The sequence below is a fragment of the Neophocaena asiaeorientalis genome, unplaced genomic scaffold, assembly GCF_003031525.2.
Source record: "Neophocaena asiaeorientalis asiaeorientalis breed wild unplaced genomic scaffold, Neophocaena_asiaeorientalis_V1.1 scaffold879, whole genome shotgun sequence".
Lineage (NCBI taxonomy): Eukaryota > Metazoa > Chordata > Mammalia > Artiodactyla > Phocoenidae > Neophocaena > Neophocaena asiaeorientalis.
This window is the reverse complement of record NW_020175527.1, coordinates 567,789-591,948: the sequence shown is the minus strand read 5'-3', so window position 1 is coordinate 591,948 and position 24,160 is coordinate 567,789. Positions and strand designations below refer to the sequence as shown.

The 24,160-nt window shown below is 36.3% G+C and overlaps 1 protein-coding gene across 1 annotated transcript in view; it reads left to right on the top strand.

The window, feature by feature from the left end:
* Nucleotides 1-24,160, top strand: part of ETFA (electron transfer flavoprotein subunit alpha) — an 84,753-nt gene that overhangs the window by 47,731 nt on the left and 12,862 nt on the right. Inside the window, exon 10 of the mRNA XM_024768985.1 lies at nucleotides 19,425-19,490. Coding sequence (XP_024624753.1) covers nucleotides 19,425-19,490 — 66 coding nt within the window. The remainder of the gene's footprint in view (nucleotides 1-19,424; nucleotides 19,491-24,160) is intronic.

Genomic DNA, 24,160 nt, shown 5'->3' with positions numbered 1-24,160 from the left:
CATAACCTCAGCCCATTTTTTAAATTGGATTCTGTTTTGTTTATTCTTTGCTATTGAGGTGTGTGAGTTGTTTACATGTTTTGGATATTAACTCCTTATTGGATATATGATTTGCACATATTTTCTTCCATTCAGTACGTAGCCTTTTCATTTTGTTGATGGTTTCCTTTGCTGCTCAGAAGCCTTTTAGGTTGATATAGCCCAACTTGTTTATTTTTGCTTTGATTGCCTTTGGTGTGAAATCCAAAATACCATCACCAAGACTAATGTCAAGGAGCTTACCACCTATGTTTTCTAAGCGTTTTATGGTTTCAGGTCTTATTCGAGTCCTTAATCCATTTTGATTTGATTTTTGTGTATGGTTTAAGATAGTGGTCCAGTTTCATTCTTTTGCCTGTGGCTGTCCAGTCTTCCCAGCACCATTTATTGAAGAGATTGTCCTTTCCCCATTGTACATTCTTGGCTCCTTTGTCATAAATTAATTGACCATATGTGAATGGGTTTATTTCTGGGTTCTCTGTTCTATTCCATTGATCTATATGTCTGTTTTATGTCAGTACCATACTGTTTTGATTACTATAGCTTTGTAATATAGTTTTAAATTATATTACAAATTTCTGATATGGTACCTCCAGCTTTTTTATTCTTTTTCAAGATTACTTTAGCTATTCAAGGTATATTTTGGTTCCATACACATTTTAGGATTGTTCTAATTCTGTGAAAAATGCCATTGGAATTTTCATAGGGATTGCATTTAATCTGTACACTGCTTTGGGTAGTATGGATGTTTTAACAATATTAATTCTTCTAATCCATGAGCACAGAATATCTTTCCATTTATTTGTGTCTTCTTTAATTTCTTTCATCAGGGTCATAGTTTTTAGTATACAGGTCTTTCACCTCCTTAGTTAAATGTATTCCCAGTTATTTTATTCTTTTTGATGCAGTTGTAAATAGGACAGTTTTCTTAATTTTTCTTTCTGATAGTTTGTGTGTAGAAACACAACAGATTTCTATATATTGATTTTGTGTCTTCCAAGTTAATTCATTTATTACTGCTAACAGTTTTTTGGTGGAGTCTTTAGGGTTTTCTCTTTTTAATTTTCAGACATTATTTTATTTTTATTTTTTAACATCTTTATTGGATTATAATTGCTTTAAAGTGTAATGTTAGTTTCTGCTGTATAACAAAGTGAATCAGCAATAGGTCTACATATATCCCCATATCCCATCCCTCTTGCGCCTCCCTCCCACCCTCCTTACCCAACACCCATAGGTGGTCACAAAACACCAAGCTGATCTCCCTGTGCTGTGTGGCTGCTTTCCACTAGCTATCTGTTTTATATTAGGTAGTGTATATATGTCAGTGCTACTCTCTCACTTCGTCCCAGCTTACCCTTACCCTTCCCTGTCTCCTCAAGTCCATTCTCTACGTCTGTGTCTTTATTCCTGACCTGCCCTTCGTTCATCAGAATCATTTTTTTTTTTTTTAGATTCCATATATACGTGTTAGCATACAGTATTTTTCTCTTTCTCACTTACTTCACTCTGTATGACAGACTCTAGATTCATCCATCTCACTACAAATAACTCAAATTTGTTTCTTTTTATGGCTGAGTAACATTCCATTATATATGTGCCACATCTTTGTTATTCGTCTGTCAGTGGACACTTAGGTTGCTTCCATGTCCTGGCTATTGTAAATAGAGCTGCAATGATCATTGTGGTACATGACTCTTTTTGAATTATCGTTTTCTCAGGGTATATGCCCAGTAGTGGGATTGCTGGCTTGTATGGTAGTTCTGCTTTAGTTTTGCAAGGAACCTGCATACTGTTCTCCATAGAGCTGTATCAATTTACATTCCCACCAACAGTGCAAGAGGGTTCCCTTTTCTCCACACCCTCTCCAGCTTTTATGTTTGTAGACTTTTTGATGATGGCCATTCTGACCTGTATGAGGTGATACCTCATTGAAGTTTTGATTTGCATTTCTCTAATGATTAGTGATGTTGAGCATCTTTTAATGTGCTTGTTGACAATCTGTATATCTTCTTTGGAGAACTGTCTGTTTAGGTCTGCCCATTTTTGGATTGGGTTGTTTGTTTTTTTGATATTGAGCTGCATGAGCTGCTTGTATATTTTGGAGATTAATCCTTTGTCAGTTGCTTTGTTTGCACATATTTTCTCCCATCCCGAGGACTGTCTTTTCTTCTTGTTTATGGTTTCCTTTGCTGTGCAAAAAGCTTTTAAGTTTCATTAGGTCCCATTTTTTTATTTTTGTTTCCATTTCCATTTCTCTAGGAGGTGGGTCAAAAAGGATCTTGCTGTGATATATGTCATAGAGTGTTCTGCCTGTGTTTTCCTCTATGAGCTTTATACTGTCTGGCCTTACATTTAGGTCTTTAATCCGTTTTGAGTTTATTTTGGTGTGTCGTTTTAGGAAGTGTTCTAATTTCATTCTTTTACATGTAGCTGTCCAGTTTTCCCAGCACCACTTATCGAAGAGGCTGTCTTTTCTCCATTGTATATTCTTGCCTCCTTTATCAAAGATAAGGTGAACATATGTGCGTGGGTTTATCTCTGGGCTTTCTATCCTGTTCTGTTGATCTATATTTCTGTTTTTGTGCCAGTACCATACTGTCTTGATTACTGTAGCTTTATAGTATTCTCTGAAGTCCAGGAGCCTGATTCCTCCAGCTGTGTTTTTCTTTCTCAAGATTGCTTTGGCTATTCAGGGTCTTTTGTGTTTCCATACAAATTGTGAAATTTTTTGTTCTAGTTCTGTGGAAAATGCCATTGGTAATTTGATAGGGATTGCCTTGAATCTGTAGATTACTTTGAGTAGTAGAGTCATTTTGACAATGTTGATTCTTCCAATCCAAGAACGTGGTATATGTCTCCATCTGTTTGTATCATCTTTACTTTCTTTTATCAGTGTCTTATAGTTTTCTGCATACAGGTCTTTTGTCTCCTTAGGTAGGTTTATTCCTAGGTACTTTATTCTTTTTGTTGCAGTGGTAAATGGGAGTGTTTCCTTAATTTCTGTTTCAGATTTTTCGTTGTTAGTGTGTAGGAATGCAAGAGATTTCTGTGCATTGATTTTGTATCCTGCAACTCTACCAAATTCATTGATTAGCTCTAGTAGTTTTCTGGTAGCATCTTTAGGATTCTCTATGTATAGTATCATGTCATCTGCAAAGAGTGACAGTTTTACTTCTTCTTTTCTGATTTGGATTCCTCTTATGTCTTTTTCTGCTCTGATTGCTGGGGCTGAAACTTCCAAAACTATGTTGAATAATAGTGGTGAGAGTGGACAACCTTGTCTTGTTCCTGATCTTAGAGGAAATGTTTCAGTTTTTCACCATTGAGAGTGATCTTGGCTGTGGGTTTGTCATATATGGCCTTTATTATGTTGTGGCAGGTTTCCTCTATACTTTCTGGAGAATTTTTATCTTAAATGGTGTTGAATTTTGTTGAAAGCTTTTTCTGCATTTGTTGAGATGATCATATCGTTTTTCTCCTTCAGTTTGTTAATATGGTTTATCACATTGATTGATTATTGTACACTGAAGAATCCTTGCATTCCTGGGATAAACCTCACTTGATTGTGGTGTATGATCCTTGTAATGTGCTGCTGGATTCTGTTTGCTAGTAATTTGTTGAGGATTTTTGTATTTATTTTCATCAGTAATATCGGCCTGTAGTTTTCTTTCTTTGTGACATCTTTGTCTGGTTTTGGTATCAGGGTGATAGTGGCCTCGTAGAATGAGTTTGGGAGTGTTCCTCCCTCTGCTATATTTTGGAAGAGTTTGAGAAGGATAGGTGTTAGCTCTTCTCTAAATGTTTGATAGAATTTGCCTGTGAAGCCATCTGGTCCTGGGCTTTTGTTTCTTGGAAGATTTTTAATCACAGTCTCAATTTCAGTGCTTGTGATTGTGCTGTTTATATTTTCTATTTCTTCCTGGTTCAGTCTTGGAAGATTGTGCTTTTCTAAGAATTTGTCCATTTCTTTCAGGTTGTCCATCTTATTGGCATATAGTTGCTTGTAGTAATCTCTCATGATCCTTTGTATTTCTGCATTGTCAGTTGTTACTTCTCCTTTTTCATTTCTAGTAATGTTGATTTGAGTCTTCTCCCTTTTTTTCTTGTTGAGTCTGGCTAATGTTTTATCAATTTTGTTTATCTTCTCAAAGAACCAACTTTTAGTTTTATTGATCTTTGCTATTGTTTGCTTCATTTCTTTTTCATTTATTTCTGATCTAATTTTTATGATTTCTTTCCTTCTGCTAATTTTGGTTTTTTTTTTTTTCCTTCTTTCTCTAATTGCTTTAGGTGTAAGGTTAGTTTGTTTATTTGAGATGTTTCTTGTTTCTTGAGGTAGGATTGTATTGCTATAAACTTCCGTCTTAGAACTGCTTTTGCTGCATCCCATAGGTATTGGGTCGTCGTGTTTTCATTGTCATTTGTTTCTAGGTATTTTTTAATTTCCTCTTTGATTTCTTCAGTGATCTCTTGGTTATTTAGTAGCATTATTATTTAGCTTTCTTTCAATTTCCGTTTGCATGGAACATCTTTTTCCATCCCCTCACTTTCAGTCTGTATGTGTCTCTAGGTCTGAAGTGGGTTTCTTGTAGACAGGTTGTGTACGGGTCTTGTCTGTGTATCCATTCAGCCAGTCTATATCTTTTAGTTGGAGCATTTAATCCATTTACATTTAAGTTAATTATCCATATGTTTGTTCCTATTACCATTTTCTTAATTGTTACGGGTTTGTTATTGTAGGTCTTTTCCATCTCTTGTATATCTAGAGAAGTTCCCTTAGCATTTGTTGTAAAGCTGGTTTGGTGGTACTGAATTCTGTTAACTTTTGCTTGTCTGTAAAGGTTTTAATTTCTCCATCGAATCTTAATGAAATCCTTGCTTGGTAGAGTAATCTTGGTTGTAGGTTTTTCTCTTATCACTTTAAATACCTCCTGCCACTCCCTTCTGGCTTGAAGAGTTTCTGCTGAAAAATCAGCTGTTAACCGTTTGGGGATTCCATTGTATGTTATTTGTTACTTTTCCTTGCTGCTTTTAATTTTTTTTCTTTGTACTTAATTTTTGATCGTTTGATTAATACGTGTCTCAGTATGTTTCTCTTTGGGTTTATCCTGTATGATACTCTCTGTGCTTCCTTGACTTGTTTGACTATTTCCTTTCCCATGTTAGGGAAGTTTTCCACTATAATCTCTTCAAATATTTTCTCAGTCCCTTTCTGTTTCTCTTCTTCTTCTGGGACCTCTATAATTTGAATATTGGTGTGTTTAATGTTGTCCTGGAGGTCTCTGAGACTGTCCTCAATTCTTTTCATTCTTTTTTCTTTATTCTGCTCCCTGGCAGTTATTTCCACCCTTTTATCTTTCAGCTCACTTATCCGTTCTTCTGCCTCAGTTATGCTGTTATTGATTCCTTCTAGAATATTTTTAATTTCAGTAATTGTGTTGTTCATCATTGTTTGTTTGCTCTTTAGTTTTTCTAGATCCTTGTTAAATGTTTCTTTTATTTTCTCCATTCTGTTTCCGAGATTTTGGATCATCTTTACTATCATTACTCTGAAATTCTTTTTCAGGTAGGTTGCCTATTTTGTCTTCATTTATTTGGTCTTGTAGGTTTTTACCTTACTCCTTCGTCTGTAACATATTTTTTTGTCATTTCATTTTTTTTTTTTGATGGGTGTTGCTGTATTCCCGTCTCACTGGTTGTTTGGCCTGAGATGTCCAGTACTGGAGTTTGCAGGCAGTTGGGTGGAGCCAGGTCTTGGTGCTGAGATGAGGACCTCCAGGAGGCCTCACACAGATTAATATTCCCTGAGGTCTGAGGTTCTCTGTTAGTCCAGCAGTTTGGACTCAGGGCTCCCACCACAGGAGCTTGGGCAATACCTCCGGCCTGGGAGCCAAGATCCCGGAAGCCAGTCACTGGGGGTTCCTCCTGTCCCGTTAGGTGTCCATGGTCCCCCTCCGGTGCCTGATAGGTGCCCTTGAAATCACATAGAATGATGAGAATCTATTCAGGTCGATCTCTAGGATGGAAAGGAGCCCATTCATGAACATCTCTGGAAAAGACCTCTCAATATCCCGAGAGATCTGCTCAATGGATGTACCATCGCGGTGGGGACTCGAGGGCCTTGCCGGCAGTGGGAAATGATGCCACAGCTTGGGCCACTGAGGGGCAACCCGGAGCACTGCAGGGGCACCACTGAGGGCAGGGCGAGATGCTTTCACACACTGAGAGGGGTGCATGGCAGTGGCAGGCCACCCCCGCCCTTACCCCACTATGGGGAGGGCCTGTCATGAGACATGCAGCAAGGCTAGAGTGCCCATGGCATGAGAGGCAGTGGTGGAAGACCAAAGGCAGGCCGGGGTCCACACCCCTGCCTTCCATGCACCACTGCCGGGTGGGCAGGAGAGCTAGGGTTTTCTGTATATAATATCATGTCATCTGCAAGTAGAGACAGTTTTACTTCTTCCTTTCCAAGGAATGCCTTTGGATGCCTTTTATTTCTTTTTCTTGCCTAATTGCTGTGGTGAGGACTTTTAATACTATATCAAATGAGATTGGTGAGAGTAGGCATCCTTGTCTTACTCCTAATCTTAGAGGAAAAACTTCCAGCTTTTCACTGTTGAGTATGATGTTACGTGTGGGGTTGTCATATATGGCCTTTATTATGTTAAGGTATATTCCCTCTATACCCACTTTGTTTACTGTATGTGTTCTTTATCCTGTTTTTAGTCAGTTTTGTTTGTGAGATTCATTCATTTAATCCAGGTAGCATTTTTTCATTTGTGTTTCATTGATTTATGGTATTCTAGTATATAAATATATCATAACTCCACCATTTTCCTATTAATGGATGTTTATTTAGGTAGTCTATAAATTCTTGCTATTACAAGTAATGTTGCTGTAAAGATTCTTAAATGTCTCCTTGCATGTTAGTATTTCCCTCGAGAAGTATGCCTAAGAGTCGAATAGCTTAGTTACCAGTAAATGTCTAGCTTTACCAGATATTGACAAATTATTTTCCAAAGTGGTTATTTACACTTAACAACAGTTTATAAAATTTACCTTTATTCTCATCATCTCTGTATTTTGGTATTTTCTCTTTTTTAAGGTTTTGCAGTTCTAGAGATAGATGATAGTTCCAAAGATAGGTAGTGGTGATTGTTGCAGAGCAAGGCAAACATACTTAATGCTACAGAACTACACTTAACAATGATTAAAATGGTAACTTCTTTGTTAGTTATGTTTTACTACGATTTTTAAAAAGTTTTGCTAGTCTTATGGGCATGAAATCTCACTGTGTTTTTTAATTTGCTTTTCCCTGATTATTAGTGGGGGATCTTTTCATATGCTAAATGTCCATTCATGGTTTTTTTCCCTCTCTGAGTTTCATGTTTATATCTTTTTTGCCCATTTTGCTATAGAATTGTCTGTCTTCTTATCAATTTCTGGAAGTTCTTTTGTATATTCTAGATACTAATCTTTTGTTATGTGTGTTACATTTCCTCTCAGTTATGGCTGTCTTTTCCATTCTTTAAATCATATTTTTTGATAAACAGAAGCTTATAATTTTAACGTTGTTGAACAGTTTTTCTTTTTTGATATGTGCTTTTTGTGTCTTATTTAAGGAATCTTTCCTAAGACAGGGTCTTAACAATATTAATCAGTATTTGTTTTCTTTAAAGTTTTGCTTTTCCCATTTTGGTTTATAATCTGCTTAATTTGATTTTTTGTTTGGTGTGAAGTAACTATTTAATTTTTCCTCATGTAGCTAATCATTTATTACACATTTCCTTTCTCCCCCACTGATCTACAGTGTTACCTCTTACATATCAAGTTTACATATATGCACAAGTCTGTTTCTGTGTTCCCTGTTCTGTTCTATCTATCAGTTGTTTATCATTGTACCAATACTGCACCTAAAGCTTTATAATAAAGTTATCTAGCTGGGCAATACCCCTCTCCCTCATTCTTCTCCAAAACCGTCTTAGCCATTTTTGGCTCTCTGCCGTTCGCCACAGTTTTAGAATTAATTTGTCAAGCTCCACAGTTGGAGTTTTGATTGATAAACATCTCTACCTCTTATTTTCAAGGGAATTCTAGTGTTTCACCACTAGGAGATGTTAAAGTAGTTTCCTACAATAGACAGTGTCATATAATGGTTAAAAATGTTAACAGTCCAGACTTTGTAGCCAGATTGTCTGAATTCAGTTCTTAGTATTACCACTTGCTTGCTCTGTGACCTTGGACAGATCACTTAGCTTCTCTGTGCCACAGTTTTTTCAGCTGTATAATGGTGATAGTAACAGTCTGTATACTTCATATGGTAGTTCTAAAGATTTAATGAGTTAGTATATGTAAAACACTTAAAACTGTGCCTGGCATATAGTATAAGTACTGTGAATTAGCTATTTTTATAATTACTATTATAAATCCTTGTTAGATGAAAGTTTGTTTGTTTTGAAATCATGAAGAGGTATTGAATTCTTTAACGAATACCTGATAGTTCGTTAGGACATTAATTAACATGTGTTGAGCTTAACAGAGTGTCAGATTTATGCTCTGACTAGAATTTAATGAATATGGCTTTTTAAGCCTTGTCATAGTTAGTGGTAGTTCCCATTTAACTTTTTTTCTGGATTGCCTTTTAGAAGCCCTGTTGATGACTTTATGTTCCTAATCATCCAAACATATAAGCATCTTGCAGTCATTAAAGAATCTGTTACCTAATGCCAGGAAAATGTGTTTTTACACTTAGTGGAAGTAGATTACTTTGTATTTTACTAACAGATTAGTGGTTCATTTATAATTCTAAGACAAGGTGAATAGTTACTAGATGAAGAAGCAGTTTTGGGGAGAATTTAGCAAGACAAGAAATTTTGTTTTGGGGTTCTCTTGAAAAAATTCACTAATGTTGAAAAATCTGTGTATGAATAAATTTTATGGAGTTATTTGTACACAGCTGGGACTGAATTTATGGACTGCTTTTCTGACTTGCTAAAAAGCTAAAGATTGACAACCCCTTTCATACTGTATTATCCAGCTTGGCTTTTAACTCCAAGAGAACAGTGTTCACAAATTGATGCTCTGTTCCTTTGGGGTTGGTGTAGAAGCATTAAATTGTACTAAAATATTCATATGTGAATGCATTTAGCTGAAAGCAATTGATGTTCTATTCCCAAGAGGACAAAGAGAAATGCTGTATGGACCTGTAGTCCAGAAACACCCTAAGCATGCTTCTTAAAGGTAATTACATGGCCTGGATGATTGAAGCTCTTACAGTGAAGCTTAAAATGACAAAGGAGAAGTTGTAGAACTAATAAACTGTGATTTGGATGTATAAATAGTTTGGTTGTGCAATAGTTAAAAACTTCTTTGCTAAAAGTTAGTTGTAATTGTATCTTTGGGTTCTAATTATATCTTTGCTTTATTTTCTTAGCTAATTTTTATTAGACTGATTTCTCTAAACATTTATTACAGAGGACAAATATCAGCCAGGTTTTTTATCCATTACTACTTTATATATAAAGTTAAATTTTTTAAGTTTTGGAGAGACAATTGAATTTTTTAATGTATATATTAGAACTTTAAAAAAAGATTCCACTGATATAATTGACATGTAGGTGGTCAATCTCATTTAACAGCTGGCACGAAAATCAGTAAGAGTAGACAGCAAATCTTTGTTGTAGTTGTCGTGGTGTGGCAACTTGAATAAAACTATTCTAAATTTCTATTCTTATTCTAACTGTATTTTTGGTTCTTTCATATAAAAGCTAATTTTTTTCTCATGTGTAGTTTCTGATAAGATAAACTTGCACATTCATGTCAGAGAACATAAGACACTGTACTAAAAGGAAATGTTTATTTAATGATGGTTGATCAGTTAGAGTATGTAATTCAATCCTTGTGCTTACTTTAGGGCCAAAGACATGAGTACTTGGATCTTGTATAAAACATTTTAATAACTTATTTTAATATAATTATATATTAATATTAACTAAACTTAGTCTGAAAAGGAATTTGGGAAATGGTATTTGGGGCAGGGGAATATCTTCCATTTCCTTAAAGTGAGATTACTTAGAAGGTCTCCAGTAAGGTTGGAAGAATAGTAAATTTATTATTGTGTTATAGGCACTCCCCTTGTCTACATTACTAGCTCTGCTCAAATTCTTATAACTTTAAAATGTGCTTCAAGGAGTCTTTGTGTAACTTGGGCTGAACTTCATAGAGAACTCCAGTTGCTTTTTAAAAAAACAAAACAAAACATTTTAGAACCGTTTTCGATTTACAGAAAAATTGCAAAAATAGTACAGATAATTCCCATCAATCTTTTACCTGGTTTCACCTATTGTTATTTTTTTAATGTTATGTTGAACTATTTGCTTTTGATAGTTGTTGAAACCATAGGATTCTAGAATTAAGTGTTTTGAAGATGGATAATTATGTAAAGGATTCTGTCAAGGAAATTACTTTTTGATGATTTTATTGTGGTAAAATCTAACAAAATTTACCATTTTAACCATTTTAAAATGTACAATTCAGAGGCATTAATTACATTCAGAATGTTGTGCAACCATAACCACTGTCTGTCTATTCCCGAAAGTTTTCATGGCCCCAAACAGAAGCTCTATACCCATTAAGCAGTAGCTCCCCATTCCCTCCCACCCCAGTCCCTGGTAATGCCTAATCTACTTAATGTGTCTATGATTTTGCCTATGCTAGATATTTCATAAAAGTGGAATCATACAATATTTGTCCTTTTGTGACTGTCTTCTTTTAGCATGTTTTCAGATTTAATCCATGTAACGTGTGTCAGAACTTCATTCCTTTTTATGGCTGAAAAATATTTCAGTAATAGTCCATGAACTTTTTTTTTTTTTTTTTTGCGGTACGTGGGCCTCTCACTGTTGTGGCCTCTCCCATTGCGGAGCACAGGCTCCGGACGCGCAGGCTCAGCGGCCATGGCTCACAGGCCCAGCCGCTCTGTGGCATGTGGGATCTTCCCGGACCGGGGCACGAACCCGTGTGCCCTGCATCGGCAGGCGGACTCTCAACCACTGCGCCACCAGGGAAGCCCCCATGAACATTTTGTTTATCCATTTATCTGTTGATAGATACTTGCGTTGTTTTGTTTTCACCTTTTGGTTATTGTGAATAATGCTGCTATGAACATTCACATACAGATATCTGTTTGAGTCCCTGTTTTAAATTCTTTTGGGTGGTATACCTAGGTGTGGGATTGCTAGGTCACATGGTAATTCTCTGTTTAGCTTTTTGAAGAAGCTCCAAACTGTGTTCCTCTGGTTACTTTGTACCTTTCATAAGCTCCTTGGCACAGAAGTTATCTTAATAATTTTAGATTAAATAATCATCAAGAAAGGCTGTGCACAAACAATGGCCTTCTTAGTAATTTTGGGAAAGAGGTAGCTTGGTGAGTGAAAAGAATAGTACTTGGAAGTCAGGTTCAATTGCCAGCTTTGGTTTTGGGGGCCTCTGTTTTGTCATTGATTAAATGAAAAGGTTATGCCTAAATTCGTAGAGGTTCCTTACTACTCCAAAATTCTTTATAGGTATATATATAATTTAGCATGATCTAACTAACCATGTCAGTTAAAAAACCTTACTGATAAAAAATTTTATAGTCAAAATTTTTATTTGATCTGCTAAAATGCAAAGTTTGTAATAGACTGATTGTATATCTAAATATTTTGATGTCATACACCCAAATATTTCATTGTAATTTAATCATCTGAATAATTTTATATAATAACTTTATATAATATGCTTTGCTTTCTATCATTCTAGGTATACTTGAAGAATATCGCCCCACTGTAGAAATTCTGTGAATTAGTATAGAAGCTAATTACATAAATGCTAAGCATTTAATTGCAAAGTAGTTAAATATTAAAAATTTATTGTCAAAATATTCTCTTAAGAAAAATTTAACGTTAAGAAGCCTGCCTTTTACTAGGTGTATATAACTTTGAACAACTCAGCAGGCGTGCCTGAGCCTGTGCTTTCTGTTCTGTAAAATGAGAAGAATTTCCACCCCTTAGAGTTGTCATAGTTAAGTGAGTTAATGTATATAAAGTAGAATATGGTTACTGGCAATATCATAGACAGTTCATGTAGTTGTGATGATTACTATGCCATCTTGAATCCTGATAAAACCTGAGTTAGTCCTAGTATAGGAGCATTGTTTGATGGATGGGACATACCTTCAGCTTCAAACCAAGAGTATGGGTAAAGTTCTCTATTCATGTAAAATTCAGTTTAGCCATAATCCTGCCTGAGAATTTCATAATATAGGCAGAGAGCTGTTTGAGAAAAGAGCCACAGATAGTTGTGCTTTGCATTTTGGGGCCTCTTCCAAAAAGAGAAGAGACTTAAACACAATTTGGCAAACAGAGGAAATAGTTTGGCCTTTTAAATGAGTAGCAGGATGAAATATAGCAATATTAATGCACAGGAGACTAGCCCTAATTAGAAAACATAGTTCAGTTAATCTGCTTCTCAAAGAGACGTTCATTATTTGTTATGATGAATTCCATTTAACTCCTAACCTGGCATTTGTCCTGTGTACGTGTTGTGTTTTAGCTGTAACAGTTGCTGTTTAAGTTTATGCCTCTGTAGTCTTCTGAGTAAACAAGGTTGAGAGAGTATGTGCCATTCTGTAAAACTTGTCCTGTCTGAGGTAGTCATAGGGTATTGTTTTTGAGCACGTAACATTGGATTGCTGAACTCTAGTGAGAACTACTTATATGACGTCTTTAAAATTTTTTATCTTTGAATAAATGTAGTTTTTTACATTCCTTCCCCAACTCTATTTAGAAAGGGAGACTTGGTAGGAAAGATATTTTAAACCTGATTTTTAAAGAGATGAAGTAATATTGGCCTGGTTTTTCTACTTGGAAAGCTCCAGATTTAACTACTCCTCTCATAGCCATATTTCATATAAACAAAAAAGTAAATGTTTAAATCTTTCCTTTCTACTTTGTTTAAAGTAAAGCAGATCTGAAGTTGCTGCAGCAGAATACTGTTCCAATTCTAGAAAAAAAAGTGTAATTTCAACTTGATATATGTATTTTTTGTATGACCAATTTGATATGTCTTGGTATCTGTATGAAGATTGTGTTAGAATTTTGTAAAGAAACTCACCATCAACTTCCTAGGCCGGCTAGCACTGTCTAGAAAGTTGGGCAGAAATTCAAACTTTACAGCTAGTACTAAATGCAAAACAGAAACTAACAAATATCAATAAAAAGAAATTTCCTCAGTACATTATCCCAGAAGAATTGTATCAAGTTAAGTAACAACTTGCCTTGAGATAGTAATAGTTACTATTGCAATAGTAAACTCCTTAAGTAGTTTAAAGTGGAATTTATATGGTAGTTGGTTGTCTAATGCCTTCTAGTTTAAAGATTTAGTGATCATTCAGTAATAATAGCATTAATGTCTAATATCTTGAGCACATCACATGCATTCTGTTATTTAATAATCACAGCAATCCTTATTAGCTGCAGGTATTTATCTCCATTTTACACGAGGAGATTGAGCCTTTGAGAGGTTAAGTAACCTACCTGAGAACACAGATGTTAAGTGGAAGAACCAGGATCTGAACCCATCTGTCTCTGATCTTATTATATTTGTTATGGTGATCTGTGAAGAGTCACCTTCAATGTTACTACTATGGCTTGCTGAAGGCTCAGATGATGGTTAGCATTTTTTTAGCGATACAGTATTTTTAAATTTAGATAGGTATGTTGGTTTTTTAGACATAAAGTTATTGCACAATTAATAGGCTACAGTAGAGTGTAAACATACTTTTATATACATTAGGAAACAAACTTCTTGTGACTCGCTTTATTGGGATACTCGCTTTATTGCAGTAGTCTAGAACACGCAAAATCTCCACGGTATGCCTGTACCCTTTTTTAAGAATTGTGAGCTTCTCAGGATAGATTTTTCAGGTTTTTCTAAAATTTTAAGAAAAAATATCTTACTAGAGAACAAAATTTGATAATTAGTTTCAGAATATAAATTTACTGTTTTTAAACCAGTCATTTTCATCTGCTTTTGGTTTTCCTATGATGGTCTACTGTACCTGAAAATTGATGGATTTTTGTCATCTATTTGTGTCTCTATTGGCTGCTCCCTTGTTTAAATCTTGCTGTCTCATGTCTCTTACGCTCATCTTCAGCTTCGTCATTCTGCTGACTTTCCTTTTTGGTTCTCTCACAGAGTTTGAACAACCATAAATATTCTTGTTCTGAGATAATACAAGCAAAGCTGACACAAGAGACTGATGTCATTCTATCCTGAGGTCTACTATCAAACTATGCTCTACAGTACCTCTTAGAGCTTACAAGAAGGCTCTTCTTTAGCTTGTTTTTGTTTGTTTGCTTGTTTTTGATTTTTTTGTCCATGCCTCATGGCTTGTGGGATCTTAGTTTCCTGACCAGTGATCAAACCCAGGCCCTCAGCAATGGGCCCTGGACCTCCAGGGAATTCCCTTCTTTAGCTTGCTCTTAAATCATCTTGGATCTGTGCTGTCCAGCATGGTAACCACTAAGCTACATGTGGCTCTTGGGCCCTTGAAATGTGGCTAGTCTTAATTGAGATTATATTATTTAAATTGGTTTCACCTATTTCATTTTACTTTATTTAATGAGGCTAATAGAAAATTTTAAATTATGTAGCTCACATCATATTGTATACCTCTTGGATTTAATAACGTTAGGCAAAAATCACAGTGAGGAAATAAAGTTTTCTCCTTAGCTTTTGCACCAGAATCCTCTAGAGAGCAGGACTCAGAAATAAATACCTCTTGGAATTCCAGATTTCCTGCACAAGGTTTGGGTAAAGCAGGAGAATGATGTTAGCACATACTTTCTGAAGAAAGCAGCCCAAACCCAAATCATCCACCAGGGAATACTCTGACCATGTCGATTCCACAGGTTGGTTAGACTTCTGTAAAAGTGTTAAGATTTCATTCCAGTCTTTCTGTTCTCAGACATACAGATTTATCATCAGGCTAGGATCAATAAAACTTCTTCTAAAAGCTTATTTTGTTTGAAGGACTAAGGGAACAGGAACAGATGGATATAAAAGTGGACTCCTGTTTGGCAGAGGATAGAAATGACTACAGAGGACTGTCATCCTGCGAACTGCTTCCTGCTTGTAAAGGCCTTTCCACTTCTCGGTGGCAGAAACAGAAAGTAAGGGTTGCATAAGAGACCAGAGCTCTATCACACCCTGATTTTTTCCTGTAATGAATTACAGATTTTTATTATCTTACCTTAACCTACATTGTTAGACTGTGAGCTTCATGAGAACACAGGACAAAGAATTAGTTGTCTTTATATTGCCTGTAACGTATAACTGTACCAAGAACAGTAAAACCATGTTATGGCATCCTTAAGACAGTGACAGTGTTTGTACCACAGGGGGTTCTTGCTGCCCTGCACTTCTACTAGTCCATACAACTCTTCTGTATGAATTAGGAAAAAAATACCCCTTTCTCAAGTTACTTTACTGCCATCTGTTGGAAAATTATTGTAATAAAATGCAGATCTTTAACGACTATGATATGAATGATACCTCCCTTCAGTTGTTCAGTATACAGCCTGCTCAGCTGTACATGGTAGCCCTGGGACCACCCCAGGAGTCCACTGGTCACCCAGTGGGCTGAGAAAATCAACGTTTGAGCAAATCTCAATTCATGAGTGGCACACCAGTGTCTTGGGAAACAACCAGATACTTATGCTGAGAACTGAAGCCTTACAGTAACCCTATGAAGTGAGGATTCTTAGAATCCCAGTTTTTCAGATGAGCAAGCTGAGGCATAGAGAGGTTAAATAATTGGCCCACGGTTTCATGTCTGTTAGGTGGCTGAACTGGCATTTAAACGTAGCAGTGAGATTCCAGAGCCTAGGTTCTAAACAACAATAACATGCTCCTCTTGCAAACCTCTGTTAACCACACTGGATGTAGAAGTTTCCAAGCCCCATTCTTGTTTTTATCTGAGCCCACTCTAGAGTAGTTTAGACATCTGCCCGTAAGTTCTTTGGATGAGTCTACAGCTGTAGTCTTTTTTAGGCTTTGGCAAAGGAAGAGAGATTTGTGTTTTCTTCTGCCAGAATTTGTTTGTATTGAAGAAGGTGCTGTCCCTTCTTTATATTTCAGAATACCTCTGGTTCTCTTACTGCTCTGTGGCTTTATTTCTTCCCACCAGTCTCCATCCTTGAATTGCAGGATGATCCACCCAGACTGCTACCAGCTGTGTAGTTTGTCCTAGTCTCTCACTCTTCAAGATTTCCCTCCCTTTGTAAAGGCTACTAGGATTTTATCTCCAGGACTACCCCTCCTTCCTTTTGTGTCTGTTCCTTTCTTTAATCCCACCTCTTCTTGAAACCTTAATTGCTGTTCTCCCCTCCAACATCACCTCTCATTTTCTCTCCAAATTATCTTACTATCTGATTGAGAAAGAAAGTGCCTCAAGGCAGGCATTGCCTTGTTATGTTGTGAAGCAGTGTCTAAAGTGCTCCATAAATTAGCATCTGTGGAGAGTTTTGTACATACTAATTATTATTATTGAAATACAGAAATGCTTTCTGAACCATGAGGAAGCATCCTATGACACTAGTCTAATTGCCTGTACATGTTTTTTAAAAAAGAAGAAAAAAGCCTCTCTTCCTGCCTTAGAGAGCTATCAGATCTCAGAACAGCGGCCAAAATCTCAGGACTCGTTCAGGGCTGTTGTTTCAAAGCTTTTATATTTATTAAGAGAACCATGTTTGCAAGATAGTATAAAATAAGGTCCTGTTGCTCATGTGGACCTATTTGGGCAATTTATGCTGGTCAGAAAGGAGGGAATGACCCTGGAACCACTTGCCTTTGGTTTCCTTTGCCCCAGAATCTGTTATTTCCTTAGTGACATTTATGGATAAAGCCAACAGTATTCATTTCTCAGGGGGTTTAAAGTAAATTTCATTTATATCATATTTATGTTGATGTGTAGTGCCAGAGTGAATCAGCATTTTTTATTAGCATTTTATAATGCAAATGGAGCAGCTTTTAAAACTGGCTGAATTTTCTTTTTTTTAAAATAAATTTATTTATTTATTTTATTTTTGGCTGTGTTGGGTCTTCATTTCTGTGGGAGGGCTTTCTCTAGTTGCGGCGAGCGGGGGCCACTCTTCATCGCGGTGCACGGGCCTCTTGTTGCGGAGCACAGGCTCCAGAGGCGCAGGCTCAGTAGTTGTGGCTCACGGGCCCAGTTGCTCTGCGGCATGTGGGATCTTCCCAGACCAGGGCTCGAACCCATGTCCCCTGCAGTGGCAGGTGGATTCTCAACCACTGCACCACCAGGGAAGCCCAAACTGGCTGAATTTTAATGAAGACATGTATGTCAGAAAGACTCATTTACAGAACTATTGACCCTTCCCAATACTTGCTTTGAGAATACTTAAAAGAGTGGTTAGCGAGACAGTGTCTGTCTAAATATCTTACTTTAAAAATCTTTACATTAGAACTTTTTGGCCTGGTTTTCCTGAATGTAGGATTTAGTAAGTATATTTTGATTAATAATTTAATGAATGTTCTTTCTTGAAAGAAATGCTAGTCAGAATAAACTGAAATGGTGCTAAAATTATCAATTGAAGTTACCTGTAAAATCTTCAATGGAAAATAGTGGTGCTTGTTTATTACTCATGTGAGTGTCCATGTCTGGTAAGACAGTATAATGACAGGGCCTTATTGTATTGTCCAGCTGTGTATGGTCATAATTGACACATTGGATTATGTTTAAGATAGAATCATGGAGCATGGGATTGCTTTTTATCCTCACCCATACATTTTACTTTCTGCAGTATACCCTCCACCCTAAGACACAGTCTCTTTAGGCCAAATTGCTCTTATCTTCAGGCTTTTGATGGTTAATTATAGAGCAAGTTGAATCAGAAAACAAGCCCAGCTCATTTTAGATTTTTAGATGATTAACTCACAATGGGGGCTAGGTTGTGTCCTTTCCGGGGTACACAGTGTATCTCACTGCTCTAGAAGCAATGGACACTTTATGCCTTTAAAGATGAGACCCAGAGATATGCTGTCAGTGTGCTGTGTCGAGTTACAGGTTTCAAGCTGCACAAGAACTGAGGATCATCTGTTTTACTGGGCCTCAGCTCTAGCTATACATTAGAGCATCGTGGGGAGCTTTTTAAGAAAGGTCCAATGCTCATAAATAAGATTATGAGCAGTACAGAAAACAAAGTGGGACCACCTGACACTGTCACTGACTTCGAAGTATCTGCCCTGTAATAAAACTGAGTGTGACAGAGCCACCTTCAATGCCTTCCATGTTATTCATATTGAGGAGAAACTTTACTGTCATTTGTGACAAAACTGTAGTGTTATTTTGGTTACATGGTAGGTGCACCCCCTACCCAAGCCAGGACTTGTTAGTTCAGTTTATGTGTGGGAAAAGCTTTTCAGTTGAAGCTTTAATTATCCCTACTAGACAGAATAGAGCAGCTAAGCTCTTTTAATTAAGCACTTATTAAGTCAGTTTTCCATGATAATAGTGAATTTTACTTGTCAAACATGGATACTTTAAAATTTTTAGATAAAGGGACAGAGAGCATCAGTAAGTCATCATTCCCTTTGTAATTAGTGGGGGCAGAGGGGTAGGAAGAGATGCAAATATCATCAACATTTACTTAGAAACTACAGTGCGGTGACCCACTTATTAGACATTAGAAATACAAAGGTTCATTCTATGCCTTTGAGAAATTTGTTATTTTTTAGTTAAGGAGATTGTGTGTGTGTGCATGACTCTTGAGACTGATTTGTATTTTTGGTTTTTCTAAATATGAAGCTTAATAAATATACCCTAATTACCACTTCCACAAATATCCGTGAGAAGGCAAACAATTAAGTCAAAATATATTTTAATATGTGTAAGTGTATGTGTCTATATGTTAATATACAATGTGTGTGTATTGTGAATGGTTACATACAGAGTGATGAGTTCAAGTGTGGTTATCCAAATGAGTAGCATAGACAAAAAAGTGCTACCTCACAGGAAATTGTGAGATTAAGTGAAACAGTTGATGTAAAATGCTTAGCACAGTGGTTGACACATAGTTAATGCTCAGTAACTCTCATTATCCATGTATTTATTATTATACCACCACTACTATAGGAATTCAGAGGAAAATGAGGACTATGGGTTAGGGAGATCAGAGAAGGAGGAAAGCATAATTTAAGTAATACATATTGCATCTATTCTATTTAAAATACTTTTGGTGTAAGACTCAGGTTGCTAATAGCAAATACTTTGGAAGGTATAATATAAATACATACTAATGATATGGTCTCTTTTGTTTCAGGAACTTTATATTGCTGTAGGAATATCTGGAGCCATCCAACATTTAGCTGGGATGAAAGACAGCAAGGTAACTACACAACAATAAAGATGCTAAGAGGAAAAGTTTTCATATTTTAAAACTTGGGTTTGACTGGTATGTTTCCATGTAGTTATAGTGTGTATAGTGGAACCATTCACATGAACACAAATCTAGGAACTGAAAGATAAATAAGCTACTGTACCCTGCCTGAAGATGTACCATTGGTAGGAGAGGCAGTGCTATGTCATGGAAAGAGGTGTGAACCTGAATCCCAGCTCCACTGCCAACTTACCACGTGACATGTCCTATTGGTACCTCAGTTCTGTGTCTGCCAAATGCAGGTGTTGGGTGCTGATCTCTAAGATCCCTTTCAGCTCTGACAATCTATGGATAGAAAATGTGGGGTGAAAACAACTTGATGAGGTTCTGACTTATCTAGTGTATGAGGTTCTGATGCCTGGTTCTCTCTCTGCTTCACCCTAGTCCCCTAACGTTTCCACCCTCATACCACAGCAAGGCCCCTCTTCTTGGGTTGCTACTAAACTGCGACTGACATGTTTTGGATTGGAGTGTCTCAAAACCTCAGTGATTGTCAAAAATACAGAGTATAGAGGAAACACTTGATTTTAACTTGCTACTTGGACTCTCTATGTGTGATGACTCTGTGAACATATATTTCAGAATATGACACATTAATTCATGCATAACAATGCACAGTTTGAATTATGAACTTAGTCTTTCATGAAGTCAGAGATGCCTCTGACACTCCTGCTTTTATCCATTCAGATGGAAGTTTGATATAAAAGGTAATAAAACTTTTAATAGGTTTAACTTCTAACTTGAAAAGATGCATGCACTACCTCCTTGTAACCTCTAAATGAATTGGCCCCAAATCAGTCAGATTTCACAGTTGGATGGCAGGTTTCTTTACTGAGCTCTGAAAACAGCAGTGCCAATGGGGAAAATGTTATTGCTGCATTAGAGGAAAAAGACCACTCCAACACCAGCAACCTTAAAAAATATTTTTAGCTGGGCCAGTTCAGACATATCTAGAATTCTGCTTCTCTAAAATAAAAGCCTCTACCTGCCTAGATGATCTTGGTGAAAGTTCTCATTACATGCCAACAGGGCTGGATTGCGAGAACTGGACTAGATAGTCAAAGCAAAAAGAATAATTGAAATAAGGAGACCAGTGTTGGGGAACAATCCATAAGAATAAACTTGAGCCAAGAATTTGTCTCTCCATGCCATCAACAAATATTTATTAAACGTGTACTTTGTACTAGATGCTGGAGATGCTCAAATGAAAAAGACATAGTCCCTGCCATCACTGTCTTGTGTGGGAGACACAGCAGTCTTAGGTTGTAATTTTGGTTAAGCTCTAAAATGGAATATTAAGTGATTGGTTTAAATCTGATAGTTGCATTACATATAAGCTGTAGTTGTAGTTAGCATTGTGGTCTAGTTGAAAGAATATGATATTTGATGGAACTGTATACATATTAATATGGTTGAATACAGTCTGTGCTTTAAAAGGTCTGTAAGGAAGAAGAACATGCATTTATAGGGACATATTAAAAGAGCTCTAAGGTGCAAGTAAGATTTTATCATAGTTATTTACAGTTGATAATTCAGGAATATTCTTTTAGTAATCTGAAAAACTGTGAACAGCCCAAATCTTTTTTCTTGAATACTATAGTGGTTCCTTTCCCACAGTTAGGTGCTCTTTCTTTAAAAATAACTTTTATATAGTGGGATGAAAAAGCTTTCAGATGATTAAACTGTCAGACATTTGACTAGGTGGCCTCCAGGAAAATCATTAACCATCGTTAACTTAATAAATCTCTGCTAGTAGCTGTGAAGCGGGCTACATATTCCCAGAAGAGAAACACCTCGATGCAAATCAATGCCTGTGATTCAGAATGTTTGTCCTTGTGACTTTGGATTTGAGGCTCATATTGAAACCCTCGTTTATCGTCTCTGACCATACTTTAATATATATGGCATGTTTCTCTGGATCACTAGTTACCTGGACTACAGTGTGCGCCAGTTTCAGATATTCTGGAATATTCCGCCTCAGGGCCCCTCTAGGGGAATTACACATAATGTCATGTAGCCTATATTTTAAGTCAGACTATATCAAAATACTTTAAAAAGGTGTTCCAGCTGTTTTCGTGAGATGGTGTAATAGGCAGGGAAGTACTTAATTTTTCTTCTAGAGATTCACATTATTATGATCTTTTTATTAAAATAACAGCATGTTAGAGTCAAAACTCTAATTTTACTTTAATTGCAATGGTGTTAGAAGCATCTGTGGGGAATACCAAACTATTTGTAAGTTATAAATAAGTCTGTTGTTAATCAAATAATTGTGTAAACATAACACCTTTTTTAGTGACTATTTCTCCTTAATCTGTTACTGATCTGTCATTATAACCTTTTACACTTAAAAATTTTATAGGGGATAAGAAGAACTTGTGGTAGTTTTTGTAGGCGATGTCGTAATTCACTTGCTTTATTACATTTATTTATATTTGCTGCATACATAAAGACTTAAACTTTTTTGTTTTAAAGTTCATCTTAACAGGCTGACTAGATAGTTAACTTTTGTATTCTCACATAGACCCAGAATAGTAATTTTAAAATACTAAATTGAATGCAATACATGGAGGATAAATAGTGAGCTACAAAGCCTATTAGGATTAGGATATGGATTAGGAATTAGGATATGGATTTGTTACTTTTTTAAAGTTGAAGTCTAACATTTATAGTCACAAGTTTAAATATATATACTTGTTAATAGGAGATAGAAAATACTAATCATTTTATAAGTGAAATAAGCTGAGGATTGACTCTAATGTGTGTCTCATGATGATTTTATAAAGTAGACTTCTAAGTGTCTTATTGAATAAAGCACTCCAAATATAAAATAAGTTAATTAATTTTTCATCCATGGTTTTCATTCAATATATCTAAAATTTTTCGATGAACTGCCAAACTTTCCGGTTATGTTTGGTTTGTTTGGTCTAAGTCAGATTATTGAGGTATAATTTATGTACAGAAAATTCACATTTTAGTACACTGCACTTAATATTTTTTGCATGGTAAAATACACAAAAAATGTACCATCTTAACCATTTTTAAGTGTAAGATTAGATGTGTACCCACTGTCAGTGGTTTTAAATACACTCATAATGTCGTGCACCCATCACCACTATCCAACTCCAGAACTCTTTCGTCTTGTAAAACTGAAACTCCATACCCATTAAACAGTAACGTCCCAGTCTCCCCCAGCACTCTCCAGATCCTGGCGACCACAGTTCTATTTTTTTTGTCTCTATGATTTTGACTATTCTAAGTACATCTTTTAAGTAGAATCATCATTTGGTATTTCTCTTTCTCTGACTGGCTTATTTCACTTAGCATAATGTCCTCAAGGTTAATCCATGCAGCATGTGTCAGAATTTCCTTCATTTTTAGGCTAATAATATTCCATTGTATGTATGCACCACATTTTGCTTATCCATTCGTCCATCTATGGATACTCGGGTTGCTTCCAAGTTTTAGCCTTTGTGAGTAAGGGTGCTATGAACATGGGTGTACAAATATGTTTTCAAGGCCCTGTTTTTAATTCTTTTGGGTATGCATCCAGAAGTGGAATTGCTGGATCATATGGTAATTCTCTTTTTAATTTTTTGAGGGACCACCATAATGTTTTCCACAGCAACTGTACCATTTTACATTCCCACCAACAATGCACACGGGTTCCAATTTTTTCACACCCTTGTCAGCACTTTTCTGTTTTTTTGATGGTAGCCGTCCTGATGGATCTGAGGTAGTATCTTATTGTAGTTTTGGCTTGCATTTCCCTAATGATCAGTGATGTTGAGCATTTTTTCATGTGCTTATTGGCCATTTGTATATCTTCTTTGGAGAAGTGGCTGTGGAAGTCATTCACCCAATTTTTGAATCGTGTAGTTTGGTTTTTTTGTTGTTGAGTTTAGTAGGTTTTTGAATATATTCTGTATATTAATCCTTTATCATGGGACTTCCTTGGTGACGCAGTGGTTAAGCATCTGCCTGCCAATGCAGGGGACACGGGTTCGAGCCCTGGTCCGGGAAGCTCCCACAGGCCACGGAGCAACTGAGCCCGTGAGCCACAACTACTGAAGCCTGTGCGCCTAGAGCCCATGCTCTGCAACAAGAGAAGCCACTGCAATGAGAAGCCCGTGCTCCACAACAAAGAGTAGCCCCTGCTCGCCACAACTAGAGAAAGCCCACATGCAGAAATGAAGACCCAACACAGCCAAAAACAAATTAATTAATTTTTAAAAATCCGTTATCAGATATATGATTTGAAATATTTTCTCCCATTCTCTGGGTTACCTTTTTACTCTGTTGATAGTGCCTTTGGATCCACAAAATTTTTTAATTTCCATGAAGTTCAATTTGTCTGTTTTTTTATTGCGTATACCTTTGATGTCATATCCAAGAAATCATTGCCAAAACCAACATCATGCAGCTTTTGCCCTATGTTTTTCATCTTAGAGTTTTATAGTTTTAGGTCTAATGTTTAAATCTTTGATCTGCTTTGAGTTAGTTTCTGTATATAGTGTTAGGTAAGGGGCAAACTTCATTTATTTGTATGTGGATATCCAGTTTTCCCAACACCATTTTTGAAAAGGCTGTCCTTTCCCCATTGAATGATCTTGACACCC